The following is a 10,624-nucleotide window of genomic DNA, read 5'->3' on the forward strand; positions in this document are numbered from 1 at the left end:
AAAAGAAGACTTAAAAGGATGGAATATACCCAAAGACTTAGCCTTAGATAGAAATACTTGGAAAACAACTATTCACGTGTCTGAACCTTGATTGCTTCTGCTGGGTTTCAACTCTAGCCTACCCCAACTTATTTGGGACTTAAAGGCTTTGTTGTTGTTGTTGTTTCAAAATTTTTATTTAAGTTCATAGGTTTTGAAATTGATTTTTTTATTTATTTTTAAACAACCTTGAATGTAGAGACACCCTAAACTATAAAGTCATAGAGCTTGATAAGCTCTAAAACTTTGCATTTTAAACTTTTTTCATTTTGTATAACAAGTAAATTGGATCCGATAAATATTATTATAATGATAAATAGAGTCTGCCAAATATATATAACTAGTCAAACTCTAAGTGTTTTAAAAAGAAAAGGCATGTTACTTTAGCAACTCTTTTTTCATAAAATAGACACTTGGACGGTGCTTTATTTGGGCACAATAATCCATCCAAAGTTCCATGTACGTACGTACCTTGCACTTGCTCCAGCTAGATAAAAAATGCTGATACACTCTACATAAAAATCTGAATCAGCATATCAATCATGGCAATCTTTATCTATTGTCTTATTTATTATGAAAAATCACAACTTGACAAGGGTAGCAACCAAACACTCCTCTTGGCCAATTTCAGCATCTTCAGGCCCATATCTTGGCCATATTTATTATGAAAAATCACAACTTGACAAGGGTAGCAACCAGTTCAAATTCTCTAGATGCTTCAAGATTCATGGTCCATATCTTGGCCAATTTCAGCACCTTCAGGTCCGAGAACACTCCCATCCACAAAATAAAGAGAAAAAAAATGGTAATGTGGCCCTTTATTTGAGTGGAACATGATGCATCTCCCTCGGGGGAAAAAAAGAGTCACAGAAGACTAGGAGTGAAGGGAATAAAAAGAAACTTCCTTGTCAAAGGGAGTTGATATTTCTATATATCAAAGCAGGTTGGTTTACCCGCCTCTCAGGGTGGCCACGTCATCCCGAATTCTCCTGGCCGTCCGATCGTCCGTCGTGTGGCCCAGATTTCTTGTGGCGGCTTTCGTTCGAATCAGCTTCATGCAGATCCTCGTCACTTTGCGTTGATTTTGCCAGCTTCTACTGTGTCGGCTCCGAATCCGGTCGACCAAATATAAACAGCAGCTTCTGCTTCTCCTTCTGGATTCTTCTCGAAATATCTCGCCTCCTCTTCCTCTTCCTCTCCCGAGCTCGACGCCTCTCCTCCCGGTCGTGGAACGCTGCCTCCACTGCCTCTGCCCCAGGCTTCCCTTCCTTCCTCTCTCCCTCTCCCTCCCTCTCTCCCTCTCTCTCCCGACGTGGCACCGTGTGGCAGCGGGCCTCGGCGCCGTCGCTTCACCGCGTGAGGCGCGGGCGGTGCCACGCCGGCCCCGGGTTGCGCTGGACCTCGGCGTGTCGGCCCCGGCGGCGGCCGTCCCCGGCCAAAACACGGCGCGTGGGTGCCCCGCCGTTGGCCGCCGGCCCGGGTGCCCCCCGACGCGGCCTCCTTCCACAGCTCCGCGTCTGCTCCTCTGCTCCATGAAACCCTAGGTGCCTGTGCTCGACGACCCCGGCTACGCATCGCCTCTTCCTCTCCGGCAGTGGCGCCGATGGCTCAACTTGGCGGCAGATCGGTGGTGCCTCACCCCTCCACCCGTGCTTCCGCGGCGACGGAGGCGGGTCACCCCCTCCTCGCCTCTCTCCTGCTCCACAGAAGCCCAGCCACCAGGTATGGATGCCTATGGGCACTTCCCCTACTCTATTTGTGCTTCAGCTACAGGGTTTAGTTCCCTAGATTTAAGGATTGATTTATTCAGATTTGTTACCGGACATGGATGAGGGATTAGAGGCAAGTGTTTAGTTTGCTTTCTTTCTTAGCTTCGTTTAGCGGCACATGGATTCCTGTTGTTACCGGTGATGAACTATGCACATTGTTACTGCTGAGACTTCATCCTTCTATGACTTTGGGAGTTTTACCTTTTAGTGGTGTTTCCATATTGTTATCTACCTATCTAAGTGCCTTCACTCAGAGATTTGAATTTCATCTCTATTTTGTTCCATATTTTGCTATGTTCTTCTAACATGTTTTCCTTTTGTAAATGCAAGGTTTAGTAGAAGAGTAAAATACTTCGATGTTGTAGATCATGTGCAGGTGACATACTACATATCTGGAATATCTTCAGGTAAATTATTTGAAACCATGAAAATCTGATTCTATAGTTTTAAAGACATGAAAAATAACAAGGAAAATGGCCTATTCATACTTCTTTTGTTGTTTTTCCTGTTACTGTGAACAAAACATTCACCAGGTGAATAGCCTGTTCAAATAAATTATGAGCAAATAAATTATGAGCATCCTGCATTGCCAAGGCACTGGATTGTTGAAGGGCAGCACCAAAGTGCAGAGGCACGAGCCCGCGCTGAGGGGATGCCATGATGTCAAGTTCAGCGGCAGCGACTAAAGGTCATGTTTTCTATACCAACTATAAATTTTGGTTTGCTTCATCATGTTATTTAGGGGAACGGGACATATCGTTATCTGCAATTGCCTTGGATACAAAAGCTTTGTCTAATTATTTGCAAGGATCAGAACGAGCTGCTCCTTTTATTGGCTAAATTTGTAAAAACAATACCTGTTGCAGAGCAGATGCGAACAATATTGGAGATCAGTGTGGTGGATGGATGGTTGCATGCCATGACAAAAGGTTGAACAACCACTCTTGGTAAGAATAAACTTATCTTTGCAATCTAATTGTTTTTTTACCATAAGGTTTTATTGTGTACTCTGATTCACACAATCTGTTTCTACTATTAGTCAGTTTGATCGATTTACAGGATCCATTTTTCCTTTCCAAATATAGAATGTACACTGCTGATATAGGTTTAGTCTCACATAGCCTGTCTTTTCCTAATTTCCTGATGGTGTCACTAGATTTCTAATACCAGTACTGCTTATAGATGATCTATCCCTACAAAGTACCTCATGTACCGACTTTGTGGAGATTGATTCTAATGTGTTTTGGGGCTCTTATTGTAATGCTAACATTTAAAAAAAATGCTGCCCATATACCGATTTAGTCTTGCACGATGTTGCCTCTGCTGCTATATAGGTTGCTTCGTTCTGAGGTTTGCTGCTTCAACTATTTGGCTATTTCAGACCAAGTACATTTCTTGCTATGCAGACGCTGTGCCTAGTGCAAGTAGTAAGCAAGTTTAGTCCTTCCTTTACATTGCTGGGCAATTGACTAACAACGCTACAAGGCCATAGTTTTTCCAAGATGTCTGAACAATGTTCTTGTGTGTCTTGCAATATTATAAAATTTGACACCACATCATTGCGATGACCATTTCTTTGTACAGGTGTACAAGCTATCCATTGCTGCGGCTTGTGCCCTCACATGGCCACCATACCGTATTGTAATACAAGTCTTGGGTGATTCCACTGATCCGATTATTAAGGTAGGCCTTGGTTTCAGGGACATAGCTTATCTTGATTGACTAAAAGTAGAAATATTCATATATTTTTGGGTCAAATCGTGGTTGATGTGATGTATTTTTAAATGTTAATTGTGACTTGAAATTGTAAAGGAATGATCAGTTTCTCATTATCGAATGGGGCATATGAATGTTGATACTAATTTGCTAGGTTAAGTGTACTTGGTAATAGTCGGTGATGCTTGCTAGCCCTACACTATGATGCCCACCACCTGTTTGTTAGTAAGCAAAGAACCAAGCAGTTCATACATTTTCCCCACTTATATAAAAAATAGAGATAGAATGATCATATAATTTTGTATTATCTTAATGATCGTATATATGTACATACCATCCTCATGCTACGACCCTGAGTATTTGTCATGTCAGTTGCTAAAGATTAGATGAGTGTTCAATCATGCGCTGCATCTTTGGTTGGATAGCCGACGCGTGCAAGGGCGCGCGTGATGGACTAGTATACATATGCTGGAGGAGTCTATTCCAAATACAGGCATCATGTCGCCACGTCTACGTACAGTTCCATCGGTTCAGTGACCATCTATCCCAATTTTCGGTTCTAAACACGATGCAATGCAATTAGCGATACAAAGTTCAGATACTAACTTAGTGCTTCTTCTGCCTCTCTTTTATCTCTTCATTGAAAAGCAGAGCTACTGTCATTTCTTAAAAAAAATGGTGCTTCTGCCAGTGGCATGCATCCTCCAGTAGCACTCACTATTGCTTCCGCTAGCCGAACAGAGGTTGTTTTGGTGATGCCGTCTTGAATCAGCTCTCTCGCTCCTAATGACAGACACGTAGCAGGTAGCAACCGAACTATTGAAGCTAGCTTTCACGTAGACGTCGTTCTAAATTAAATACACTAGGATTATATTATTATTCCTGACTCTTGTTAATGATACCATCAGCGAGTGCGGTTAGATAGAGACGACGCCGCTTTTCTCTCTCCCTTACTTGCGTTTCTTTTAGGCTACAATAGAAGCATCACTGGGGGTCTGGATGCATGGTATTTTGTACACAAAAAGGCAAGAGTGAGTGGTTTCAAGTTTTGTCACGGCAAGTTTTTTAATCTTCTGGATGGACGCTGGATTAGTAGATGGTGAAACAATAATCTTGGATCATGTGACGTCTCCACTAATTATCAATCGTGCATGCATATGTTCCATCAGGGCACCATGAATGATTGGGATCGAGAAGGAATGGAGTTGTACATTCTGATTGCCTTGCTAGCTAAGCTAGGGACACTCTGAAAACCTACCAGGAGAAGAAGAGAGAGAAAAAAAATATAAGCAGTCGTCCTAGCTAGCTTATTACTTCATCTGATTATTTACCTTATCAGAGGGGCCCTGAAGCATAATTAAGGAAAACCAAGTCCCCTCGTGCAGCACAAGATTTCACTGGGCGTGCGGTTCAGACATGCAGTGGAATGCAAAGACAAGGACGCCATATTTTCCTCCGTTCTCAAAGAATGCAATTATCATATTACAAAGAGTCAAACAATTTATTAAATATCATTAACTTAATGAAATATTTTTATTTTTATATAAATATATTTGGAGATATAAATATTGATACAATTTTCTATATATTTGATCTGACTTTTTTCAAAGCTACTAGGTAGTGTGCCCGTGCGTTGCTACGGGACAACTAAACTTTTGTACTAAAAATACACGGATCGCACGTTAAGATAACAATACCGTAAGACATTAAACTGACATTTAATCCAAAAAACAAAGTTTGTGAAATTAACAGTCACTAAAAGCACGGCACCGCAGGCTCACAAACTCTACTTATAAACCTTTCCGTGATATGGCTAAAATAATGTTTTATATCGGCAAGAAGTCTCCGATATTACAAACTAAATGAAGCAACCAAATATGTCAGACAAACATTGCTCAATCCACATATTTTGAACATGTTTGACCAATGAAAATGCACAAAATGACTATTATATTAAACTAAATTCATGTCCATCATCTATTCAAAGTGCATGTCACAAGCGTGTAAATAATTTCAATATTATTTAGTTCTCTAAATCTATGAGACGCGACACGGTGTTCTTAGCAAATTCTTGAACTCGGTCTGGCTTCATCAACAAGCGAAATTAAATCTAGGTAGCGTATATTTATTTATATGAACCTAAATAAGCGAAATTAAATCCGTGATTTGTTTGACCAGCCTATAGTACACTATATATTTATTTATATGAACCTAAATAAGCAAAAGTATATTGACTACACTTGCTTGGAAACTAATATGTTAATCAATCCATGTAGTTTGCTGAAATGGTACTGAACAAATTTGTGTATAGTTGGACATGTAAATAAATAATCCTCATAAAAGTTCGGATTTCTAACATGTTTTAAATGAATGCAATCTGACAGCTGTACTTATTAGATATGTGAGAAAAGAAAAAACACAAACACATGGAATATCCATTACTAATAACAATTATCCTCTTATCAACACAAGTCGGAAACACCCAGACACAACAAACAGTCACATTTCTACAGGAGCCCAAGTCCACAGTATTTTTTTACATGACAAGCAACACAGTATTTGTTGAACTGAATAAAGAAAAGCAAGAAGTGAACTAACCTTGAGTCCACCTTTCTCCTCATCAACTTGGCCTTTGAAGAGACCCGTCAATGGCCTGCCGCCGACGCCAACAATAACAATATCAGCGTCGAGAACACTTCCATTCTTCAACTTCACTTTGGTGACCTAGCATTCATTAAGGTGAACGTTAACATTCAGAGCACACATTGCGAAACTGAATCTGCAGAGTGTTCAGTGCTCACATCTCCGTTGGCATCAGCGTCGAAACCAACAGCAACAGTGCCCTTCACAATCTTGATTCCTTTGTTAGTGTAGTAGCCCTCATAAAAATGAGCAATACCAGCAGTGAAGAGACGGGTCACTACAAGAGATCGAGTTCAAGATGTAAAGAAAAAGTCAGTTATTGTTTCAGATTAATTCCAGAGAATGGAACATGCGTGATAAGCTTTCAGGCTAACGGGACATACTGCACCAGGGTTCAGGTTACACCATGGTCACATCAAAGTTGTTGACTTTCAAGGCTGCGCTAAGCTCAAGCCCTATGTAACCACCTCCAACAATCACAGCCTTTCCATCCTTCTTTGCTTGCATAGCTGCAACCAACTTGTCGGCATCTGCATCTCCCTTAGATACAAAATGTTGTTGGATTCTGCTCCTTGAACACCAAAATCAGTGAGCTTTATGACCTGAACACAAAGACAGAATATATCATGAGTAACCCAGGTAACAAGTTCCCATTGAAAAAGTTATGTAAAAGGCAATCTCCTATGTTTTAGGAGAAAAATTGCAGTGAGAACTAACCGAGGAGCCAGTAGCAATGAGCAAGGTCTCATATGTAAAGGTATCCCCAGCTGCACTGGTCAGAGTCTTTGAGGCAAGGTCAGCCTTCACAATCTCAGTGCTCAGGATCAGTTCAATGACTGAAAACAAACATAATCAGCTCATGATCAGAACTGTGATAAAGTAATGCCTTTTACACATGTTTGTTCAAGCTGTCAGATAGACTACTCCAGAGGCCAGCTGCTAAGTAAGGTGGCATACTATATTCAGGACCCCCAAACACAAAATAAATAAAGAACACTTGATCCTGGAGATGAACATTTCCCCAGCTAAGCAGGCACAATTCAACATGCATTTTAAATCTGTCATAGTGGCAGCTGAGTGCAAAACTCATCATTTTTATCAGAATAGTCATAGTTAGTACTATCCCAACAACGGAACTACAAGTGCAGGGATATTGATCAATTTGAGTGTAAAAGAAAAAAAAATCAAAATACCTGTGCACATATGAAATATTCAATAAGATAATAAGACATAAAAAGTATCAATCCATGCTGCATGCTCAAATTTCCCTCAGGATGTGCCTAGGCTTGCTACTTGTCCTTAAACCTACATCTCAATCACCTCCATAAAATCTATATGAACTCGAGTTACTGCACACACTGTTCGAATCCCAATTTTTTTACAATACAAACAAATGAACATAGTATCATTAGGAAAATAAAAGAAGCACAAATCAAATTGCTCAAGTGCATCAAGTCACACGATAATCAAGTGACTGTAAGTATATGACCTGAAAATGCAGTGATAGTAAATAAAGAGCACCGAGCACATTAATTAATCGAAGAAAAAGAAACAGGAGCATCCAACGGGGCATTACCTCAAACACCTGTTGTGCATCCAGAACAGGAGCTCCACTCCCAGAGGAGAGATCCCACAAGCAAATCTTCTAGATCCTAGAAATCCTGCTCCATCTCCCGCAGTAATACCCAGCTTGATAAAATTCCACTCCCAGCAACAAGCTCCATCGATTCTTCTTCCTAGCAAACGAGATGGTCACATCCATAATAGCAGTAGCAGGAGATGCAGGAAGATGCATCGACAGACTCCTAGAAGAGAGCTTCATCCTCATCCCACGACTCCAAGATGCAATTGGCACATACTTGATCAACAAATTTCAGGACCTATGTATAAAGTTATTAATTTTAGGGGTATTTCTCCTGTGTTTGTTCCTGTTGTTTGGGCACTGAAGGTTCCCCCTAGAGTTCATTTCTTCCTGTGGCTATTATCTAAAAATAAGGTTTTGACTAAGGATAATTTGAGTATTAGGAAGAAAATCAAGGATCCTACTTGTTTGTTTTGTTCAGAGGTTGAAACTGTCAATCACTTATTTTTTAACTGTGTGGTAGCTAAACAACTTTGGTCTACTCTCTCTGAGGTCTTAAATAGACAAGTTGGTATAGATTTTGTTTCTGTTGGCACTATGTGGATTAGTAATAGGAAATTTATAGTCGAAAATGTTTTTTGTGCTGCTGCCCTGTGGGGGCTTTGGAAACTAAGGAACAGCTTGTGTTTTTAGGGGGCTCTCTGGGTAGATGTGCGGGTGCTGTTTATGAAGGTAAAAGCAATGCTGCAAAATTGGAGTGCTCTGTGTCCGAAGGAGAAAGTCCCAGAGTTTCTGGATCATCTGGACAAACTGGAGAGTTTCGCCTCAAGTCCTCACCGTCTACCTGGCTTGGTCGGGTGAATGATGATTGGGACCGCATCTTGTACAAAACTGGGAGAGGCTAGAAGCTCAGTACAGAAGATGCCCTGCTTACAAGTGAAGTTGATCTGGATAGGCTGGCTCGTGAAAGAAACTGGTTGAGTTTTGCGAGTGTTTCGGAAGCTGAAGGGATGTAATGCGGTTTGTAAGGGTTCTGGTATTCTGGGCGGTTGTCAGCCTTTTGAGGCTTTCTGAGTTTCTGTTGGAGTCTTTTGAATTGTGTAAGGAGCTTAACGGTTTGGTCTTTGTTATATAAAGGCCGGGGGTCACCCTTGAACTCTAAAAAAAATTTCAGGACCTATTGGCAATCAAGGTGCGCAGAGGCAATAAGATGCATAATAACTATCCTACGAAAGCATTAGGTAAAAGCTTCCCTCTGTATTTTAGCCATGGTGTTTGCAGCAAGCTAGGTTCAAATCACTAACAAGAGACCTCCTATATGAAGAGATACTTTCAATATGAAAGCCTCCTAGTTCCAGTTGAAACATACCATTTTCAATATGAAAGCCTCCTAGTTCCACCAATTGTGTATATGTAACTCCAAATTTCAATCCACCAGCTAGAGACCAAAAAAGAATTAAGAGGGTTGAGTCATCAGCAGCCTGGGGGCAGCAGCCTGGGAGAAGATTAGACATGTTCCTAGAACAAATTAACAAAATACCTTCATCTGTGCACCACTCAGACTGCTTAGCTCCCCAATAAAAAGCACAGTGGAGGTTGTGCCATCACCTCTTGTGTCATCCTGTGCCACAGCCGTCCTTGCAATCATGATTGCAGTTGAGTTCTGAATTTGCTACAAATAAATGGCACAAGACATCAAATCAAAGAAAACACCACCAAGCACATATATCATCAGGATGTCAATAGAATGTTTCTGTAAAAGGTAAAGCCATACCATTTTCTTCAAGAGTGTGTTCCCATCCTTAGTCAGCTTCAGGTCACCAGCTCCACCCACAAAGCCTGCAACCAGATTAAATTAGGACTGTAAATTGGATTAGTGCATGCCAAAAAGAAATACCAAGAAAAATCAACAAGCACGTGAAAGAGAACAACAGAAATCCTTTCACGAATTCAACCAGTAGACCCCTCCAGTATCCAGTCTCGATCTTTCGTGAGAAGAGTAACAAGAGAAATAAATCTAAGCACGCAAGAGCTAAATATGGGGACAGAGAAGAAGAGTTATATGGATTGAACAGGCGGCGAACGAAGGGAAGATTGTGCTACACGGAGGGGAAGAAGCAGGGTTCAAAATTTCGGCGAAATTTCGGCGAAATTTTGCGAAATTCGGTAATTTCGGTGGTGGCCGAAAGAAAAATCCGAAATTTTATAATACACTAATACATGTGTTATATAACTTTAGACTCAATTTTTTATTGTTTATATTGCATATTTTTGTATTCAATAGATGTGTAGTCATAAATCATACTAATATTTGTTTAGATTTAAATGTTTTTTTAGAAAAAGCATACTTCATGTCTCTAAAAAAATTCGCCGAAATTTCGGCCGAATTTCACGAAATTCGGTAGTTTCGGTGGTGGCCGAAATTTTTGCAATACCGAAATTGAAAACCCTGGGAAGAAGCTTTTCTTGCGGGGGCGGGGCTCAAACGCACCGTTGCTAGAAGCAAAGGCAACCAAATCGAATCTCACCTTGCAGGCGGTTGGGTGAGGCCTGTCCCACGGCCGGGCGCCGCCGTCGTCGCCCCACGCACCCCGAGCCCCGCGGCCAGGTTCGCACGCCATGATCCCGCGGCTGGGCGCCGGCGTCGCCGCCCCGCGCACCTGAGCCCATGGCATATGCATGATGCTATCATTGCCGTTGAATTAGTTATGGTAATGGCCATCACGCCAGGTACAGAAAAGCTAATCCGTTGAATTAGTTATGGCAATGGGAGACATCACACCAGTTTGAAGGGGGAAATCAATCAGAGAACGAAAGTGAACTGCAACACACCTGCTATGGTTGCGACAAACTGACTTTAAAATGATGCAGCCAA

At 41.3% G+C, this 10,624-nt stretch overlaps 1 protein-coding gene across 4 annotated transcripts; it reads right to left on the bottom strand.

Moving 5' to 3' along the window:
- Window positions 1–511: 511 nt before the first annotated feature.
- LOC136476725 (monodehydroascorbate reductase 3, cytosolic-like) lies at window positions 512–10,303 on the bottom strand. Of its 4 annotated transcripts, XM_066474663.1 has the most exons (10): window positions 10,278–10,303; window positions 9,524–9,588; window positions 9,290–9,421; window positions 9,119–9,187; window positions 7,744–8,047; window positions 6,885–7,003; window positions 6,551–6,769; window positions 6,326–6,444; window positions 6,123–6,248; window positions 512–550 (listed from the first exon to the last, which is right to left on the bottom strand). In XM_066474663.1, coding segments are annotated over exons 7-10 (270 nt in total). In that variant the 5' UTR covers window positions 6,552–6,769; window positions 6,885–7,003; window positions 7,744–8,047; window positions 9,119–9,187; window positions 9,290–9,421; window positions 9,524–9,588; window positions 10,278–10,303; the 3' UTR covers window positions 512–526. The 4 variants fall into 4 exon arrangements, 1 of the variants encoding a protein (XP_066330760.1); XR_010763708.1 differs by lacking the exon at window positions 512–550 and having other exon boundaries at window positions 5,416–6,248; window positions 9,290–9,412; XR_010763707.1 differs by lacking the exon at window positions 512–550 and having other exon boundaries at window positions 5,416–6,248; window positions 7,744–7,903.
- Between the last annotated feature and the right edge of the window lie 321 nt (window positions 10,304–10,624).

The sequence above is a fragment of the Miscanthus floridulus genome, chromosome 8, assembly GCF_019320115.1.
Source record: "Miscanthus floridulus cultivar M001 chromosome 8, ASM1932011v1, whole genome shotgun sequence".
Taxonomy (NCBI): domain Eukaryota; kingdom Viridiplantae; phylum Streptophyta; class Magnoliopsida; order Poales; family Poaceae; genus Miscanthus; species Miscanthus floridulus.

Bases quoted from the DNA above. Each gene is read 5' to 3' on its own strand.
- LOC136476725 (XM_066474663.1), bottom strand. The intron at 6,249-6,325 runs GTGAGCACTGAA...AATGAATGCTAG, and splicing joins ACGCTGATGCCAACGGAGAT to GTCACCAAAGTGAAGTTGAA. The intron at 551-6,122 runs GTTAGTTCACTT...ATTTTTATGTAG, and splicing joins AGGAGAAAGGTGGACTCAAG to AGTGTATCAGCATTTTTTAT.